This window comes from Hemiscyllium ocellatum, unplaced genomic scaffold (genome assembly GCF_020745735.1).
Source record: "Hemiscyllium ocellatum isolate sHemOce1 unplaced genomic scaffold, sHemOce1.pat.X.cur. scaffold_3850_pat_ctg1, whole genome shotgun sequence".
Taxonomy (NCBI): Eukaryota; Metazoa; Chordata; class Chondrichthyes; order Orectolobiformes; family Hemiscylliidae; genus Hemiscyllium; species Hemiscyllium ocellatum.
Window position 1 is genome coordinate 1 of NW_026868686.1, and position 21,166 is coordinate 21,166.

Here is a 21,166-nt window from a genome sequence, read left to right on the forward strand (position 1 = left end):
TTTACCCTATCCACGTCCCCCTCGTGATTTTATAACCCTCTATTTCTGGGCTCCCCCACCCCAGGGGAAAAAGACCTTGTCTATTTACCCTATCCATGTCCCCCTCGTGATTTTATAACCCTCTAGTTCTGGGCTCCCCCACCCCAGGGGGAAAAGACCTTGTCTATTTACCCTATCCATGTCCCCCTCGTGATTTTATAACCCTCTAGTTCTGGGCTCCCCCACCCCAGGGGGAAAAGACCTTGTCTATTTACCCTATCCATGTCCCCCTCGTGATTTTATAACCCTCTATAAGGTCACCCCTCAGCCTCCGACGCTCCAGGAAAAACAGCTCCCCGGAGCTCTCACCCTCCATTCCCGGGAACGTCCTGGGAAATCTCTCCTGATCCCTCTCCAGGTTAACCATTTCCTTCCTGGACCCAGTATTCCCGAAGAGATCTCACCAACATCCTGTACCACCTCAACGTGACATCCCCAACTCCCTGCACTCCAAGAGTCTCCCTGCCTGGGTACCAGCTGTTCCCCAGCCTGCGCTCCTTAACCAGGTCTCAACCTCTCCACCCTCCCTCAGTCTCCAACCTGTCTCCTGATGGAGGCCATCCTGCCCCTTGGGTTAGCTCTGGGCCCAGTCCCCAGGTTGAGCACGGGTTTGCCCCCTCCCGGCTCCAGGCCCTGACGTACCTTTGAGGAATCTCTGTGCTCCGTCCAGACACTCCGGGGACAGCTCGTTGTCCCCAAAGGAGCCCAGGAGCTCGCTGACAATGATGTCCGCCCTGACGGGGGCCTCCCACTCCCTCATGTCGCACGGCACCACCGTCACCTGGTCACCCCACTCCTCATACCGCCAGTTCTGCAGCCTGGGGGGGGGGGGGGGGGGGAAAGAGAGACAGACACGGGGGCGGGTGGGGAGAGAGAGGGCAGGGGGTGACAGGGCAGGGGGAGGGAGGGGTGGGGAAGGGAGAGGGAAGGGGAGGGAGGGGTGGGGAAGAGAGAGGTTAGAATGGCCAGGGAAAGGCAGAACAGCCCAGCGTTAACAGGGCCAGCCCCTCACCACAGCCATGTCCCTCCCTCCCACAGCCCCCCCACCCCCCTATCCCACACCCCCTGCCCGCGGATGAACTCACGTCACCACAGCGTTGAGGTTTTTCTCGATGGCGTAGACAGTGATTTTCCGATCAGCTTGTCGGGCAGCACGGAGGGAAGCATTCACCAGGGGACCTCGGCCAGCTCCCAGCACCATCAGGACCCTGGGCAGGGACAGGGACAGGGACAGGGACAGGGCATACATACTCACAACACCCACGGGTCACACTCCCCCAGCACCCACCCTCCGACAGTGCGGCGCTCCCCCTCAGCACTGGCCCTCCGACAGTGCCCGCTCCCCCTCAGCACTGACCCTCCGACAGTGCCCGCTCCCCCTCAGCACTGACCCTCCGACAGGGCCCACTCCCCCTCAGCACTGACCCTCCGACAGGGCCCACTCCCTCAGCACTGACCCTCCGACAGGGCCCACTCCCTCAGCACTGACCCTCCGACAGTGCGGGGGTCCCTCAGCACTGACCCTCCGACAGTGCCCCCCTCCCTCAGCACTGACCCTCCGACAGGGCCCACTCCCTCAGCACTGACCCTCCGACAGGGCCCACTCCCTCAGCACTGACCCTCCGACAGTGCCCCCCTCCCTCAGCACTGACCCTCCGACAGGGCCCACTCCCTCAGCACTGACCCTCCGACAGGGCCCACTCCCTCAGCACTGACCCTCCGACAGGGCCCACTCCCTCAGCACTGACCCTCCGACAGGGCCCACTCCCTCAGCACTGACCCTCCGACAGTGCCCCCCTCCCTCAGCACTGACCCTCCGACAGTGCCCCCCTCCCTCAGCACTGACCCTCCGACAGTGCGGCACTCCCTCAGCACTGACCCTCCGACAGGGCCCACTCCCTCAGCACTGACCCTCCGACAGTGCGGCACTCTCCCTCAGCACTGACCCTCCGACAGTGCGGCACTCCCTCAGCACTGACCCTCCGACAGTGCGGCACTCCCTCAGCACTGACCCTCCGACAGTGCGGCACTCCCTCAGCACTGACCCTCCGACAGTGCGGCACTCCCTCAGCACTGACCCTCCGACAGTGCGGCACTCCCTCAGCACTGACCCTCCGACAGTGCGGCACTCCCTCAGCACTGACCCTCCGACAGTGCGGCACTCCCTCAGCACTGACCCTCCGACAGTGCGGCACTCCCTCAGCACTGACCCTCCGACAGTGCGGCACTCCCTCAGCACTGACCCTCCGACAGTGCGGCACTCCCTCAGCACTGACCCTCCGACAGTGCGGCACTCCCTCAGCACTGACCCTCCGACAGTGCGGCACTCCCTCAGCACTGACCCTCCGACAGTGCGGCACTCCCTCAGCACTGACCCTCCGACAGTGCGGCACTCCCTCAGCACTGACCCTCCGACAGTGCGGCACTCCCTCAGCACTGACCCTCCGACAGTGCGGCACTCCCTCAGCACTGACCCTCCGACAGTGCGGCACTCCCTCAGCACTGACCCTCCGACAGTGCGGCACTCCCTCAGCACTGACCCTCCGACAGTGCGGCACTCCCTCAGCACTGACCCTCCGACAGTGCGGCACTCCCTCAGCACTGACCCTCCGACAGTGCGGCACTCCCTCAGCACTGACCCTCCGACAGTGCGGCACTCCCTCAGCACTGACCCTCCGACAGTGCGGCACTCCCTCAGCACTGACCCTCCGACAGTGCGGCACTCCCTCAGCACTGACCCTCCGACAGTGCGGCACTCCCTCAGCACTGACCCTCCGACAGTGCGGCACTCCCTCAGCACTGACCCTCCGACAGTGCGGCACTCCCTCAGCACTGACCCTCCGACAGTGCGGCACTCCCTCAGCACTGACCCTCCGACAGTGCGGCACTCCCTCAGCACTGACCCTCCGACAGTGCGGCACTCCCTCAGCACTGACCCTCCGACAGTGCGGCACTCCCTCAGCACTGACCCTCCGACAGTGCGGCACTCCCTCAGCACTGACCCTCCGACAGTGCGGCACTCCCTCAGCACTGACCCTCCGACAGTGCGGCACTCCCTCAGCACTGACCCTCCGACAGTGCGGCACTCCCTCAGCACTGACCCTCCGACAGTGCGGCACTCCCTCAGCACTGACCCTCCGACAGTGCGGCACTCCCTCAGCACTGACCCTCCGACAGTGCGGCACTCCCTCAGCACTGACCCTCCGACAGTGCGGCACTCCCTCAGCACTGACCCTCCGACAGTGCGGCACTCCCTCAGCACTGACCCTCCGACAGTGCGGCACTCCCTCAGCACTGACCCTCCGACAGTGCGGCACTCCCTCAGCACTGACCCTCCGACAGTGCGGCACTCCCTCAGCACTGACCCTCCGACAGTGCGGCACTCCCTCAGCACTGACCCTCCGACAGTGCGGCACTCCCTCAGCACTGACCCTCCGACAGTGCGGCACTCCCTCAGCACTGACCCTCCGACAGTGCCCACTCCCTCAGCACTGACCCTCCGACAGTGCCCCCCTCCCTCAGCACTGACCCTCCGACAGTGCGGCACTCCCTCAGCACTGACCCTCCGACAGGGCCCACTCCCTCAGCACTGACCCTCCGACAGTGCCCCCCTCCCTCAGCACTGACCCTCCGACAGTGCCCCCCTCCCTCAGCACTGACCCTCCGACAGGGCCCACTCCCTCAGCACTGACCCTCCGACAGGGCCCACTCCCTCAGCACTGACCCTCCGACAGGCCCACTCCCTCAGCACTGACCCTCCGACAGTGCCCACTCCCTCAGCACTGACCCTCCGACAGTGCGGCACTCCCTCAGCACTGACCCTCCGACAGTGCCCCCCTCCCTCAGCACTGACCCTCCGACAGTGCCCCCCTCCCTCAGCACTGACCCTCCGACAGTGCCCCCCTCCCTCTGCACTGAGGTAACAGAGTTGTGCGGTCACGCCTCTTACTGTACGTTGGTCTCCTTCTCTCCCTCCGGTACTCGGTCCAGGAGACACTTGTACACGGCCTGAGGGGAGGGGGGGCAGCGGGAGGAAAGCAGATAGTCAGTCAGCGTCCAGACGGACAGGGGGGTACGGACCCTATCCCCATCCCCCTCCCCTCTGTGACGGGGGGGGGTACGGACCCTATCCCCATCCCCCTCCCCTCTGTGACGGGGGGGGTACAGACCCTATCCCCATCCCCCTCCCCTCTGTGACAGGGAAGTACGGACACTCCCCCCCCCTCCCCACTGTGACAGGGGGGTACGGACCCTCTCCCCACCCCCCCCTCCCCTCTGGGGCAGGGAGGTACGGACCCTCTCCCCACCCCCCCCTCCCCTCTGTGACAGGGAGGGACGGACCCTCCCCCCAGTCCCCCACCCCCCTCTGTGACAGGGAGGTACGGACCCTCCCCTCTGTGACAGGGAGGTATGGACCCTCTCCCCCCCCCCCTCCCCTCTGTGTCAGGGGGGTATGGACCCTCTCCCCACCCCCCTCCCCCTCTGTGACAGGGAGGTACGGACCCTCTCCCCCCCCCTCCCCTCTGTGTCAGGGGGGTATGGACCCTCTCCCCACCCCCCTCCCCCTCTGGGGCAGGGAGGTACGGACCCTCTCCTCCCCCCCTCCCCCCTCTGTGACAGGGAGGTACAGACCCTATCCCCACCCCCCCTCCCCCCTGTGACAGGGAGGTACGGACCCTCTCCACCCCCTCTCTGTGAGAGGGGGGTCGGTCTGATCCCCACCTACCTGCTGGTACTGAGCGTACTTGATGGGGTCCTTCTCAAATATCTCATAGGTCTGAGACTCCAGATTATCCATCAGGGGCTGTGGGGGGAGAGAGAGAGTGGGGGGAGAAGAGAGAGGGGGAGGGAGAGCGAGGGAGAGAGCAAGAGAGAGAGCGAGGGAGAGGGAGAGAGAGAGGGACAGAGAAACAGAGTAAGGTGGACAAGAGTGAGAGAGATAAAGAGAGCACATGTGCGATAGACAGAGAGCGAGAGAGGGGGAGAGAGAGAGAGAGAGTGTGAGAGACAGAGACAGAGAGAGAGACAGGGGGAGAGGGAGAGAGGGAGAGGGGAGAGACAGAGAGAGAGACGGGGAGAGGGGGAGAGAAACAGAGTAAGGTGGACAAGAGTGAGAGAGATAAAGAGAGCACATGTGCGATAGACAGAGAGCGAGAGGAGGGAGAGAGAACGGGGAAGGGGAGAGAGAGGGGGAGGGAGCGAGAGAGTAAAGTGGACGAGGGAAAAAAAGAGTATGGGTGCGACGGATGGTGGAGAGAGAGAGAGAGAGACAGAGCAGGAGAGAAAGAGTGAAAGACAGAGAGGGGGAGAGGTTAGGCATTAGGCAGGAGACACACTTCCCCCTCCCCCATTGCTCTCGGCCCCGTTCCCCCCACCTTGCCCCCCCCTCTCCCTCTCCCCGCCTGCTGACCTGGAGTGGACACTGCAGGTAGTCTTCATAGCCTTTGGCGAAGGTTTCGTAGGCGTTGGGTGGTGGGCGGTGCTGGTTCAGGTACTCCAGGTACTGCAGGTAGGACCGGAATTCCTTCTGGGAATGGCGATTGGAGCCGGTGATGACAAACTGCACTTCCAGCTGGACACAGCAGGGTGGGGGGAAGAGAGAGAGAGAAGTGGGGTGAGTGAGGGAGTAAAGGGGACCGGGGGGGGGGGGGGGACGGAGCTCGCGCGCGACACATAGACAGAACGCGCGCGGGAAAGAGAGAGAGAGTCTGCGGAGGAGGGAGGGAGGGAGGGAGAGTCAAACGATGGTGGGGGAACAGAGAGCTGGGGAGGGAAGGGAGTGAGAATGATCGGGTGTGGGGGAGGAGGAACGGGGACTCACCTTGAAGAGACGGTAGATGAGGTTCTGATGCATCTTCGAGAGCACGGGGAATCCCTTCTTGTTAGTCAGGAAGATGCTGGTGGGCAGTACAGCGGCTTTAATGGGTTCCCCGAGCCAGCGGTCAATGACACTGTCAGACGGCAGGTCAGCGCCCACGTCCAGGGCTAGGGGGGACAGACAGAGGGGTCACACAGTACAGACAACACACACACTGTCCCACAGCAGGTCAGCGCCCACGTCCAGGGCTAGGGGGGACAGACGGAGGGGTCACACAGTACAGACAACACACACACTGTCCCACAGCAGGTCAGCGCCCACGTCCAGGGCTGGGGGGGACAGACAGAGGGGTCACACAGTACAGACAACACACACACTGTCAGACGGCAGGTCAGCGCCCACGTCCAGGGCTAGGGGGGACAGACGGAGGGGTCACACAGTACAGACAACACACACACTGTCCCACAGCAGGTCAGCGCCCACGTCCAGGGCTAGGGGGGACAGACGGAGGGGTCACACAGTACAGACAACACACACACTGTCCCACAGCAGGTCAGCGCCCACGTCCAGGGCTAGGGGGGACAGACAGAGGGGTCACACAGTACAGACAACACACACACTGTCCCACAGCAGGTCAGCGCCCACGTCCAGGGCTAGGGGGGACAGACGGAGGGGTCACACAGTACAGACAACACACACACTGTCCCACAGCAGGTCAGCGCCCACGTCCAGGGCTGGGGGGGACAGACAGAGGGGTCACACAGTACAGACAACACACACACTGTCCCACAGCAGGTCAGCGCCCACGTCCAGGGCTAGGGGGGACAGACGGAGGGGTCACACAGTACAGACAACACACACACTGTCCCACAGCAGGTCAGCGCCCACGTCCAGGGCTGGGGGGGACAGACAGAGGGGTCACACAGTACAGACAACACACACACTGTCCCACAGCAGGTCAGCGCCCACGTCCAGGGCTAGGGGGGAACAGACGGAGGGGTCACACAGTACAGACAACACACACACTGTCCCACAGCAGGTCAGTACACACACCCAGGGGCTGGGGGGGGGTTACCGAAACAGTGAGGGGATGTAGGGTTTACAGAGACAGGGAGGGGGTTACAGAGACAGGGAGGGGGTGTAGGGGGTTACAGAGACAGGGAGGGGGTGTAGGGGGGTTACAGAGACAGGGAGGGGGTGTAGGGTGTTACAGAGGCAGGGAGGGGGTGTAGGGGTTACAGAGGCAGGGAGGGGGTTACAGAGACAGGGAGGGGGTGTAGGGGGTTACAGAGACAGGGAGGGGGGGGGTGTAGGGGGTTACAGAGACAGGGAGGGGGGTGTAGGGGGTTACAGAGACAGGGAGGGGGGTTACAGAGACAGGGAGGGGGTGTAGGGGGTTACAGAGACAGGGAGGGGGTGTAGGGGGTGTAGGGGGGTTACAGAGACAGGGAGGGGGTGTAGGGGGTTACAGAGACAGGGAGGGGGTTACAGAGACAGGGAGGGGGTGTAGGGGGTTACAGAGACAGGGAGGGGGTTACAGAGACAGGGAGGGGGTGTAGGGGGGTTACAGAGACAGGGAGGGGGTTACAGAGACAGGGAGGGGGTGTAGGGGGTTACAGAGACAGGGAGGGGGTGTAGGGGGTTACAGAGACAGGGAGGGGGTCACAGAGACAGGGAGGGGGGTTACAGAGACAGGGAGGGGGTGTAGGGGGTTACAGAGACAGGGAGGGGGGTTACAGAGACAGGGAGGGGGTTACAAAGACAGGGAGGGGGTGTACGGGGTTACAGAGACAGGGAGGGGGGTTACAGAGACAGGGAAGGGGTGTAGGGGGGTTACAGACACTGGGAGGGGGTTACAGAGACAGGGAGGGGGTTACAGAGACAGGGAGGGGGTGTAGGGGGGTTACAGACACTGGGAGGGGGTGTACGGGGTCACAGAGACAGGGAGGGGGGGTCACAGAGACAGGGAGGGGAGTTACAGAGACAGGGAGGGGAGTTACAGAGACAGGGAGGGGGAGTAGGGGGGTTACAGAGACTGGGAGAGTGTGGAGGGGGTTACAGGGACAGGGAGGGGGTGACAGGGACAGGGAGGGGGTGTAGGGAGTTACAGAGACAGGGAGGGGGGTTACAGAGACAGGGAGGGGGTGTAGGGGGTTACAGAGACAGGGAGGGGGTGTAGGGGGGTTACAGGGACAGGGAGACGGTGTAGAGCGTTACAGAGGTAATTTGGTGGGACAGGGGGAGGTGACACTGGGAATTCCCAGCCCCATGTTAAGGTCACGGGTCTGTCATGTCCTGGAGACTCACCCAGAGCGATCCGCTTGTTGTAATCACAGAGAGATCGGAAGTGATGCCACCTACAACCCAGCAGAAAGGATCCAATCAGTGATTACATTCAGGGAACTGTACAGACCCAGTCAGTACCCTCACCCTCACAGGGCAGGGATGGGAGGGATCAGTGTGTCCCAGAGAGACAACTGACAGCTTTCCCAGAGACTGTACACAGACCTGCACTGACCCAGGGAGCTGTACAGACCCAGTCAGTACCCCCACCCTCACAGGGCAGGGACGGGAGGGATCAGTGTGTCCCAGAGAGACAACTGACAGCTTTCCCAGAGACTGTACACAGACCTGCACTGACCCAGGGAGCTGTACAGACCCAGTCAGTACCCTCACCCTCACAGGGCAGGGATGGGAGGGATCAGTGTGTCCCAGAGAGACAACTGACAGCTTTCCCAGAGACTGTACACAGACCTGCACTGACCCAGGGAGCTGTACAGACCCAGTCAGTACCCTCACCCTCACAGGGCAGGGATGGGGGGGATCAGTGTGTCCCAGAGAGACAACTGACAGCTTTCCCAGAGACTGTACACAGACCTGCACTGACCCAGGGAGCTGTACAGACCCAGTCAGTACCCTCACCCTCACAGGGCAGGGATGGGAGGGATCAGTGTGTCCCAGAGAGACAACTGACAGCTTTCCCAGAGACTGTACACAGACCTGCACTGACCCAGGGAGCTGTACAGACCCAGTCAGTACCCTCACCTTCACAGGGCAGGGATGGGGGGGATCAGTGTGTCCCAGAGAGACAACTGACAGCTTTCCCAGAGACTGTACACAGACCTGCACTGACCCAGGGAGCTGTACAGACCCAGTCAGTACCCTCACCCTCACAGGGCAGGGATGGGGGGGATCAGTGTGTCCCAGAGAGACAACTGACAGCTTTCCCAGAGGGTGTACACAGACCTGCACTGACCCAGGGAGCTGTACAGACCCAGTCAGTACCCCCACCCTCACAGGGCAGGGATGGGGGGGATCAGTGTGTCCCAGAGAGACAACTGACAGCTTTCCCAGAGACTGTACACAGACCTGCACTGACCCAGGGAGCTGTACAGACCCAGTCAGTACCCCCACCCTCACAGGGCAGGGATGGGAGGGATCAGTGTGTCCCAGAGAGACAACTGACAGCTTTCCCAGAGGGTGTACACAGACCTGCACTGACCCAGGGAGCTGTACATACCCAGTCAGTACCCCCACCCTCACAGGGCAGGGATGGGAGGGATCAGTGTGTCCCACAGAGACAACTGACAGCTTTCCCAGAGGGTGTACACAGACCTGCACTGACCCAGGGAGCTGTACAGACCCAGTCAGTACCCCCACCCTCACAGGGCAGGGATGGGGGGGATCAGTGTGTCCCAGAGAGACAACTGACAGCTTTCCCAGAGACTGTACACAGACCTGCACTGACCCAGGGAGCTGTACAGACCCAGTCAGTACCCTCACCCTCACAGGGCAGGGATGGGAGGGATCAGTGTGTCCCAGAGAGACAACTGACAGCTTTCCCAGAGACTGTACACAGACCTGCACTGACCCAGGGAGCTGTACAGACCCAGTCAGTACCCCCACCCTCACAGGGCAGGGACGGGAGGGATCAGTGTGTCCCAGAGAGACAACTGACAGCTTTCCCAGAGACTGTACACAGACCTGCACTGACCCCGGGAGCTGTACAGACCCAGTCAGTACCCCCACCCTCACAGGGCAGGGATGGGAGGGATCAGTGTGTCCCAGAGATACAACTGACAGCTTTCCCAGAGACTGTACACAGACCTGCACTGACCCAGGGAGCTGTACAGACCCAGTCAGTACCCTCACCCTCACAGGGCAGGGATGGGAGGGATCAGTGTCCCCCAGAGAGACAACTGACAGCTTTCCCAGAGACTGTACACAGACCTGCACTGACCCAGGGAGCTGTACAGACCCAGTCAGTACCCCCACCCTCACAGGGCAGGGATGGGAGGGATCAGTGTGTCCCAGAGATACAACTGACAGCTTTCCCAGAGACTGTACACAGACCTGCACTGACCCAGGGAGCTGTACAGACCCAGTCAGTACCCTCACCCTCACAGGGCAGGGATGGGAGGGATCAGTGTGTCCCAGAGAGACAACTGACAGCTTTCCCAGAGGGTGTACACAGACCTGCACTGACCCAGGGAGCTGTACAGACCCAGTCAGTACCCCCACCCTCACAGGGCAGGGATGGGAGGGATCAGTGTGTCCCAGAGAGACAACTGACAGCTTTCCCAGAGACTGTACACAGACCTGCACTGACCCAGGGAGCTGTACAGACCCAGTCAGTACCCTCACCCTCACAGGGCAGGGACGGGAGGGATCAGTGTGTCCCAGAGAGACAACTGACAGCTTTCCCAGAGACTGTACACAGACCTGCACTGACCCAGGGAGCTGTACAGACCCAGTCAGTACCCCCACCCTCACAGGGCAGGGATGGGAGGGATCAGTGTCCCCCAGAGAGACAACTGACAGCTTTCCCAGAGACTGTACACAGACCTGCACTGACCCAGGGAGCTGTACAGACCCAGTCAGTACCCCCACCCTCACAGGGCAGGGACGGGAGGGATCAGTGTGTCCCAGAGAGACAACTGACAGCTTTCCCAGAGACTGTACACAGACCTGCACTGACCCAGGGAGCTGTACAGACCCAGTCAGTACCCCCACCCTCACAGGGCAGGGATGGGAGGGATCAGTGTCCCCCAGAGAGACAACTGACAGCTTTCCCAGAGACTGTACACAGACCTGCACTGACCCAGGGAGCTGTACAGACCCAGTCAGTACCCCCACCCTCACAGGGCAGGGACGGGAGGGATCAGTGTGTCCCAGAGAGACAACTGACAGCTTTCCCAGAGACTGTACACAGACCTGCACTGACCCAGGGAGCTGTACAGACCCAGTCAGTACCCCCACCCTCACAGGGCAGGGATGGGAGGGATCAGTGTCCCCCAGAGAGACAACTGACAGCTTTCCCAGAGACTGTACACAGACCTGCACTGACCCAGGGAGCTGTACAGACCCAGTCAGTACCCCCACCCTCACAGGGCAGGGATGGGAGGGATCAGTGTGTCCCAGAGAGACAACTGACAGCTTTCCCAGAGACTGTACACAGACCTGCACTGACCCAGGGAGCTGTACAGACCCAGTCAGTACCCCCACCCTCACAGGGCAGGGACGGGAGGGATCAGTGTGTCCCAGAGAGACAACTGACAGCTTTCCCAGAGACTGTACACAGACCTGCACTGACCCAGGGAGCTGAAAACCAACAGGAGCGAGTTCCCTCTTTGACTGTGCGGAGGTGCTATTCAAATCCAGCCAACGATGTCAGTGCCCAGCTGGGATTCCCACTGGCTACCAACCGGGAGATCGTGGCTAACGCCCTGGGTTCGAATCCACCTCCCACCCTTCCCCCCCTACCTTCAGCTTGTACTGGTCACATTGCCCTTGTAGTGTCCAAGCCTTCATCGCCCACGTTTCCCCTGCTTCCTCCCTGGCCCGTGTCACCTCCCCCTCTGGTTCATGGCCCTCAGCGGGGATTTGGCCTTCCCATTCTGCCTCAGAGACCTTCTGTTGGCAGAGAGTCGGAGAGAACCTGACCCTTCAGTCCAACCCGTCTGGGCTGACCAGACCACCAAACATTCACACTGCCCCCAGCTGCTCACCTTTCACCTCTATCCCCCTAAAACCCTTCTGAGGATGGAGCATCTGATAGCACAGTCCAGACCCTTCGGCCCCTCAATGTTGTGCTGACCTGTGGAACCAATCTGATGCCTATCTAACCCACACTATTCCATATGTCTACCCAATGCCCACTGGGTCTACATCTGTTCCAGGCAGTGTGTTCCACCCTCCTCCTCCTGAGTAAAGACACTACCTCCGACATCTGTCCTATATCTATCACCCCTCAATTTGAAGCGATCCCCCCTCGTGTTCATCACCATCTCCCTGTCCACCCGATCTAATCCTCTCATTACCTTCTACGTCTCAAATAAGTCACCCCTCGACCACCTTCTCTCTGATGAAAACAGCCTCAAGACCCTCAGCCTTTCCTGCGAAGACCTTCCCTCCACACCGGGCAACACCTGAGTAATCCCATCCCCATTCAGAGGCCTTTTCAATGCTGTCACTGTCCCAGACCCCCACCACATTCTCCGACAGCTCATTCCCAACACGTCCCAGCCTCTGGGGGGAAAGGTTACCCGTCAGATCCCTTTTATGTCTTTCCTCTCTCACCTTAAACCTGTTGCCCCTCTAGTTCTGGACTCCCCCACGGCAGGGTTTGGAAAAGACCCTGGCTGTTCCCCCTATCGGTGTCCCTCAGGACTTCAGAAAGTTGTGTCTGCTTCCACCCGTCAGGCTGAGACTCTCCAGGGAGCACAGGCCCAGCCAATTCAGCCTCCCCCCCTGGAACTCAAACCCTCCCACCCCAGCAACAGCCTGGGAAATCTATTCGGAACCCTTTCGTGTTTCACAGCTTCTGTCCAATGAGCGGGGAGGCCAGAATTTAACGCAGGATTTGAAACGCCGCTTGATGACCTCCCAACTGCTAACCTCAAAGCGCTGACTGATAAAGGAAAGCAGACCAAACGCCGTCTCCAATATCCTGTCTAGCTGTGACTCCAGCTCTGACCCTGCACTCCCCTGACCGCTCTAACAAACTGGTCAAAGACAAGTCCCTCCCCACCAACCTTACACAGAAGCCGAGCTGACCCTGCCCGAACGTATCCACGCTGTGTTTGAGATGAGCTGTGAACGTTTACCTCCCCTCCCCTCTGACAGATGTAACACTGGCTGGGCTATAAGCTCGTGCTTCCTGCCCGGATCACGCAAGGCGCACGGTGTGATCTCGGAGTCGAGAGCACCGAGCGATGCCAGCCCCTGATCCAGGTGTGGACAGTGGGGGGGAGCAGGGAGACAGGAGGAGGAGGATGGGTTCCGGTCGAGACGGAAGCCAGCAGAGCTCCCAGCGCCCGGATCACTGACTTACCACAGCCACGTCTTCTCGTCTTCGATACAATCCTCTGAGCGCAGAACGGGGTCATTCTCCACGATGTCCTCCCGCATGTCTTCCAGGGCCATCAGGGGAACCCGGATCCAGAACTACGGGAACGGGATAGAGAGAGCTGGGATATACACACACCCCAACACAGACAGGACCAATGGGGGGGGGGGGGGGGTCAGAGTGGGAAGGAGTCACATCCCAGGGACGGGGTAGAGAGAGCTGGGATATACACACCCCCCGACACAGACAGGACCAATGTGGGGGGGGGGTCAGAGTGGGAAGGAGTCACACCACAGGGACGGGATAGAGAGAGCTGGGATATACACACACCCCCACACTGACAGGACCAACAGTGGGGGGGGGGGGGGGGGGGGGGGTCAGAGTGGGAAGGAGTCACACCACAGGGACAGGGTAGAGAGAGCTGGGATATACACACCCCCCCACACAGACAGGACCAATGGGGGGGGGGGGGGGTCAGAGTGGGAAGGAGTCACACCACAGGGACAGGGTAGAGAGAGCTGGGATATACACACCCCCCCACACAGACAGGACCAATGGAGGGGGGGGGGGGGGGTCAGAGTGGGAAGGAGTCACACCACAGGGACAGGGTAGAGAGAGCTGGGATATACACACACCCCCAACACAGACAGGACCAACAGTGGGGGGGGGTCAGAGTGGGAAGGAGTCACACCACAGGGACAGGGTAGAGAGAGCTGGGATACTCACCACGGTGGAGTGATGGCCGGTGAGGAGGTGGTTGAGCAGCATTCGGGCCAGGTTGCTGTTGTTGCTCTGCTGTAAAGGAATCAGGAAGGCGGGGACTCCCAAATACGCAGCAAAATTTAACTCCTGCACAAGGGCCTGATGGGGAGAACGGGACCATCAGTTCCCAGCTCCACACACCGTCCGCTCCCTCAGCACTGACAGGGCCCACTCCCTCAGCGCTGACCCTCCGACAGGGCCCACTCCCTCAGCGCTGACCCTCCGACAGGGCCCACTCCCTCAGCGCCGACCCTCCGACAGGGCCCACTCCCTCAGCGCCGACCCTCCGACAGGGCCCACTCCCTCAGCACCGACCCTCCGACAGGGCCCACTCCCTCAGCACCGACCCTCCGACAGGGCCCACTCCCTCAGCACCGACCCTCCGACAGGGCCCACTCCCTCAGCACCGACCCTCCGACAGGGCCCACTCCCTCAGCACCGACCCTCCGACAGGGCCCACTCCCTCAGCACCGACCCTCCGACAGGGCCCACTCCCTCAGCACCGACCCTCCGACAGGGCCCACTCCCTCAGCACTGACCCTCCGACAGGGCCCACTCCCTCAGCACTGACCCTCCGACAGGGCCCACTCCCTCAGCACTGACCCTCCGACAGTGCCCACTCCCTCAGCACTGACCCTCCGACAGTGCAGCACTCCCTCAGCACTGACCCTCCGACAGTGCAGCACTCCCTCAGCCCTGACCCTCCGACAGTGCCCACTCCCTCAGCACTGACCCTCCGACAGTGCCCACTCCCTCAGCACTGACCCTCCGACAGTGCAGCACTCCCTCAGCACTGACCCTCCGACAGTGCCCACTCCCTCAGCACTGACCCTCCGACAGTGCCCACTCCCTCAGCACTGACCCTCCGACAGTGCAGCACTCCCTCAGCACTGACCCTCCGACAGTGCCCACTCCCTCAGCACTGATGCGCCTTTAGCCTTACCTCCTCGGAGTTTTTCCGGATTTGTTCATCCTGAGAATCTGCTTGAATCCATGGTGACAGTTTTCCCACAATCAGCGTATTCCAGTCTGAGTGGAGAGAATGAGCATGTCAGAGACAGGGCACGAGCAGATGGAGTGAGTATCTCTGGCTGGGCCCAGCATTTACCCCCGTCCCTCGTTCACCCCTCCTTGAGGAGGTGGGTGTGGGGGGGGGGGGGCGGAGCGGTCTCCCTGACCTGCTGCAGTCCGTGTGCTGGAGGGTAGACCCACAGTGTCCCTCAGGGAGGGAATCCCAGGGATTCGGATCCAGGAAGGAACGGATGGGACACACTTTCATAGAGAGGGGAGTTACTCACTGCAGGATTCCCAGCCTCTGTCCCCGACGGTGGGACAGGGCTTTGGGGGGAGGGTCAGGAGGGGAGTTACTCGCTGCAGGATTCCCAGCCTCTGGCCCCGACGGTGGGACAGGGCTTTGGGGGGAGGGTCAGGAGGGGAGTTACTCACTGCAGGATTCCCAGCCTCTGTCGGGGATGGGGGATGGGGGGATGGGGGGATTGGTGGGGGGGTACCCTTACCTCTCCCTGACAGCAGCAGGTCTGACCGGGTCAGTGCTCCGGGACGGTCCTTGGCCGGACTCTGGCTGAATTCCCTCTTGAAACGTGGATTAAAAATGGGCATGCAGAGGAAATCAAACCTGGGGGGGGGATAGAGGGGGGTAATTAATGATGAGATGGTCACCTCTCACCCTGACTGCCTCCGAACCCACCTCCTTCATCCCTCACCCCCACCCCCCCTCACCACTCCACCCCTTAACCCCCAAACTCTGCCCCTTATCCTCCCGTTACCCCACACTCTTACCCCTCACCCCCATTACCCCCCTTACCCCACCCCCTCACCCACGTTACCCCTCACCCCCATTACCCCCCTTACCCCACCCCCTCACCCACGTTACCCCTCACCCCATTACCCCACCCCCGTTACCCCTCTCATCCCTCACCCCAGTCACCCCTCACCCCACTCACCCGTTACCCCCCCCCTCACCCCCATCACCCCAGTTACCCCCCTCACACCCCCGTTACCCCTGACCCCCCTCACACCCCCGTTACCCCTCACCCCCCGTACCCCCCCGTTACCCCTGACCCCCCTCACCCCCCCGTTACCCCTCACCCCCCCGTTACCCCCTGCCCCCTCACCCCTGCCGGCCCACCGCCCCCAGACTCTCCCCGATGTCCGGGACCGAGTTGAGGTCGCGGCCGCTGGACACGCGGCTCCCCGCCGCCATCTTCCCTCGCGCCTCCCGCGGGACCAACCGCCGCCGGAGAGGGGACGGCCAATCACGGCCGACCCTCCGCCTGACCGACGTCCGGCCCGACCAATGGCCTTCCGGGACACCTCGATGGCACGGCGGCCCCGTCCTATCACCTTCCGCCGGCCGCCGCGGCAGGGGCGGGACCCGCCCGAGGGACCGCCCCACTGGACTCGTGACGGACAGCCGCACTGCCCTATCAGATCCCGCGCTACCCCCGAGGACCAGTGACGGAAGGACGTACTGCCCTATCACATCCCGCGCTACCCCCGAGGACCAGTGACGGAAGGACGTACTGCCCTATCACATCCCCCGCTTCACCCGAGGTCCCGTGACGCTGGACGCAATGCCCTATCACGTTCCGCGATATGGGCGGTACCCGCCCCCAAGAATGAGTCGCACCGCCCCATCACGTACCGGCAGGTGGGCGGGCCCCTGGTCTGACTGACCGCACTGTCCAACCATTGGACGGGGCCGCAAGCAGTGGGCGGGCACTCCGTCCCGATTGGTCGGCTCGCTTAAGGGGCGGGCAGTCAGCTTCACCCGCCGGAGGAAACTCTCCCGCTGAGTGGGCGGGACCAGAAAGCCTGACGGACGTCTCGGGGGACCAATGGCAGACACGAACCCGCGCCGCGGTACCCAATGGGCGTCGGCGGCGGGTCTTCGGACCTGACAGACGTTGAAAAGGGGCGGGACGCCGTTCTGAGTGACAGGGGAACTGCCCAATGGGTGAAGAAGATGCCTCCCCGTTAGTATTTCCATCGTTTTAATTGAATTTAAGGGCAATATTTTCTGAGGGAGGGTCATAAATCTCACCTTTGATCCGAAACGGCCCCCGATCCACAGGTGACCAGCTTCTCCGGTGGGTACAGGAGGCACCGTGGCGTACGCACCAGTTGGTGACGGCTGACAGTTAACTGCCGAGCCGTGAATGTGGGTCGGTTCGTCTCCCGTCGGCCGGTCAGGGCGGCGGCTGTGCCCGCGCTGTGACTGTGCCCGCGCGGTGACGACTGGTTTCGTCTCCACCGCACCTTCCAAAGAGTGCGCAGGTTAGGGTGGGATTGGCCGTGCTAAATTACCCATAGTGCCCAGGGATGTGCAGGTTAGGGTGGGGATTGGCCGTGCTAAATTACCCATAGTGCCCAGGGATGTGCAGGTTAGGGTGGGGATTGGCCGTGCTAAATTACCCATAGTGCCCAGGGATGTGCAGGTTAGGGTGGGGATTGGCCGTGCTAAATTACCCATAGTGCCCAGGGATGTGCAGGTTAGGGTGGGATTGACCGTGCTATATTACCCATAGTGCCCAGGGATGTGCAGGTTAGGGTGGGATTGGCCGTGCTATATTACCCATAGTGCCCAGGGATGTGCAGGTTAGGGTGGGATTGGCCGTGCTAAATTACCCATAGTGCCCAGGGATGTGCGGGTTAGGGTGGGGGATTGGCCGTGCTAAATTACCCATAGTGCCCAGGGATGTGCAGGTTAGGGTAGTAGGGGAATGGGTCTAGGTGGGTTACTCTTGGGAGGGCTGGTGTGGACGCGTTGGGCCGAAGGGCCTGTGTCCACACTGTGGGGTTTCTCTGATTCTATCCCCCTGCTCCTTCCCACCCACGTTCTGGAAACAAAGTCTCTGCTCATGGAAAGGCTGGTTTCCAATGCAACGTTCGATCCCCGCTGGTGGGACGTTCAGTGCCGATGTTGACAGAGATGAACAGCACCCTCACCCCCCCCCACACCGCGCTCGGTGCGAGGTGACTATCGCTGCTCTGTCCAGCAGACCATCGTGAGACCTGCCTCCCACGGTCAACACAGGCACGGTCCTGCCCCGGCTGCGGTCAGAGTACCAACTACCCTGGGCCATGTTCCCAGCGCCCTTGTCTGCAGGTCTTCACCAGACACATAGCCCCTGTTGGCCAGGTCAGGGGTGGGAGAGACAAAGCTGCTGCAGCTTACACAGCCAAACGGTGTCTCTCTCTCTGTGTCGTACGACTGTAAAGCCTCTCTTCGGCCCGAGTTGACCCGATATCCCAGATTAATGTGGTCCAGTTTGGCAGCATTTAACCCGTCTCCCTCGAAACACTTTCTCATCACGTCCCCATCCAGATGGCTTTTAAATGCTGGCATTTTACCAGCCTCCACCCGTCCCTCTGACAGCACATTCCAGCCACTAGGTTGAAAGGTTATCCCCTCGGTCCCTTTTCCCTCTCACCTTTAACCTATGCCTTCTAGTTCTGGGCTCCCCCACCCCAGGGGAAAAGACCTTGTCTGTTTACCCTATCCATGTCCCCCCTCGTGATTTTATAACCCTCTAGTTCTGGGCTCCCCCACCCCAGGGGGAAAAGACCTTGTCTATTTACCCTATCCACGTCCCCCTCGTGATTTTATAACCCTCTAGTTCTGGGCTCCCCCCACCCCAGGGGGAAAAGACCTTGTCTATTTACCCTATCCATGTCCCCCTCGTGATTTTATAACCCTCTAGTTCTGGGCTCCCCCACCCCAGGGGGAAAAGACCTTGTCTATTTACCCTATCTACGTCCCCCTCGTGATTTTATAAGCCTCTATAAGGTCACCCCTCAGCCTCCGACGCTCCAGGGAAAGCAGCCCCAGCCTGTTCAGCCTCTCCCTGTAGCTCAGACCCTCCAACCCTGACAACATCCTTGTCAATCTTTTCTGAACCCTTTCAAGTTTCAGTCCAGAGCTTTGTCGAACGCCTTACTGAAGTCCATACAGATCACATCTACCGTTCTGCCCTCGTCAATCCTCTTTGTCACTTCCTCAAAAGAAACTCAATCGAGTTTGTGAGAGACGATTTCCCCCGCACAAAGCCATCACGTAGCCGCTGGGGTTTGTCGGACTGGGGTGAGTGAAATGTCTAAAGCCTGGCACGTGGTTCTCTGTCCAGTCAGCATCGGTTTTATTGCTAAACGAGGAGCTGCAGCCACATCAGCTCCTCACTCAGTTCACAGCCATCACCTTCCAGGAAACAAGACCACCAAGTCAGGTTTCAGTTCTGAGGAAGGGTCACTCCTCCCGAAACGGGAACTCTGATCTCTCTCCACGTGAGCTCTTCCAGCAGTTTCTATTCCCACATTCCGCGGTTCCTCAGGTTGGTTTTATTGAGCCAGGAATCAGACGGAGCCTTATCACTGTGTGGAAGGTCAGCCCACACATCACCCACCCCTCCATGTCCTTTATACACCTCTCTCCTCTCACCTTCACTATCTGATCAGGAGAGATTTCCCAGGACATTCCCAGGAATGGGGGGTGAGAGCTCCGGGGCTGTTTTCCCTCGCGTGTGTCCAGCTTAAACCCCACTGTCCCAGTGGATTGGGATTCCTTAGCAATCTGGGATAACCGTCCTCACTGCACGATGGATTTTACTGTCACCCACAAAAATATGTACGCACCACGCCTTCGAAATTCTCACCCAGAGGGTGGAGGTCAGTGTTGGAAAGCCGAGGAGCTGGTCCCAATCCCGGAGGGACACCGCTGGTCACAGAGCTTTCCAGGGTCCGGGAGAAACTAACCCAGTCAGTCCATGCTATCCCTCCTTCCGGGTCTGATTCCAGCTAACACTGCCCGCCGGAACCATCCTTCACTCCCAGCTCATTTCCACCGACTGGAGAGAGGTCCCAGCGCTGACCCCTGCCCGGGAAGGACCCATTTACCCCTGCTCTCTGTTTTCCACTGACCAGCCTGTCTTCTCTCCCCGTGAGCCCCGCTCTGTTTTCTGCTGACCAGCCTGTCTTCTCTCCCAGTGACCCCTGCTCTGTTTTCCGCTGACCAGCCTGTCTTCTCTCCCCGTGACCCCTGCCCTCCGCTGACCGGCCTGTCTTCTCTCCCCGTGACCCCTGCTCTGTTTTCCGCTGACCAGCCTGTCTTCTCTCCCCGTGACCCCTGCTCTGTTTTCTGCTGACCAGCCTGTCTTCTCTCCCCGTGACCCCTGCTCTGTTTTCTGCTGACCAGCCTGTCTTCTCTCCCCGTGACCCCTGCTCTGTTTTCTGCTGACCAGCCTGTCTTCTCTCCCTATGACCCCTGCCCTCCGCTGACCAGCCTGTCGTCCCTCCCCATGACCCCTGCTCTGTTTTCCGCTGACCAGCCTGTCTTCTCTCCCCGTGACCCCTGCTCTGTTTTCCGCTGACCAGCCTGTCTTCTCTCCCCGTGACCCCTGCTCTGTTTTCCGCTGACCAGCCTGTCTTCTCTCCCCGTGACCCCTGCTCTGTTTTCCGCTGACCAGCCTGTCTTCCCTCCCCGTGACCCCTGCTCTGTTTTCCGCTGACCAGCCTGTCTTCCCTCCGCCTCTCCCCTCCCTGTAACCATAATGCTGCACCCCCCGGCTCCCGTTTACCCCCAGCCTGGGGTTGTGTTATAGCAATGGTTGACCGTGCTGACCCTGACACGGAGTTATTCGGTAAACGCCCACCTGATAGTGACGGAGTGTAACTCCATCCCCGAGCGACAGCAGAGCAGAGAGGGTACGGGGTCTGATGCCATGGCAGTTTATTGTCGTGGAGGGAGTGAACAGCTCAGATGAAAAGGTGAGACACCTTCCCCCTCCCCCAACCCTCAGCTCCCTCGCGCTCTCCCTCCCCTCACCCAGCTCCCTCGCTCTCCCTCCCCACACCCCCAGCTCCCTCGCTCTCTCCCTCCCCTCACCCAGTTCCCTCGCTCTCTCCCTCCCCTCACCCAGCTCCCTCACTCTCTCTCTCTCCCCGCTCCCTTGTTCTCTCTCCCTCCCCACCCCCAGCTCCCTCGCTCTCTCCCTCCCCACCCCCAGCTCCCTCGCTCTCCCTCCCTCCCAGCTCCCTCGTTCTCCCTCCCTCCCAGCTCCCTCGTTCTCCCTCCCTCCCAGCTCCCTCGTTCTCCCTCCCTCCCAGCTCCCTCGTTCTCCCTCCCCCCCGGCTCCCTTTCACTCCTCTGCTGACTCTGTTCCTCTCTAATCTCTCCCCCCCCC

At 61.1% G+C, this 21,166-nt stretch overlaps 1 protein-coding gene across 1 annotated transcript; it reads right to left on the reverse strand.

The window, feature by feature from the left end:
* Positions 1–681: 681 nt before the first annotated feature.
* prmt5 (protein arginine methyltransferase 5) lies at positions 682–16,232 on the reverse strand (the record flags this gene model as incomplete). Its single annotated transcript, XM_060823198.1, has 12 exons — positions 16,103–16,232; positions 15,485–15,603; positions 14,911–14,996; positions 13,932–14,066; positions 13,191–13,303; positions 8,165–8,214; positions 5,861–6,024; positions 5,450–5,611; positions 4,766–4,843; positions 3,989–4,047; positions 1,125–1,247; positions 682–857 (listed from the first exon to the last, which is right to left on the reverse strand). Coding segments are annotated over exons 1-12 (1,354 nt in total), but the record flags the coding sequence as incomplete, so codon positions are not given.
* Positions 16,233–21,166: the final 4,934 nt, after the last annotated feature.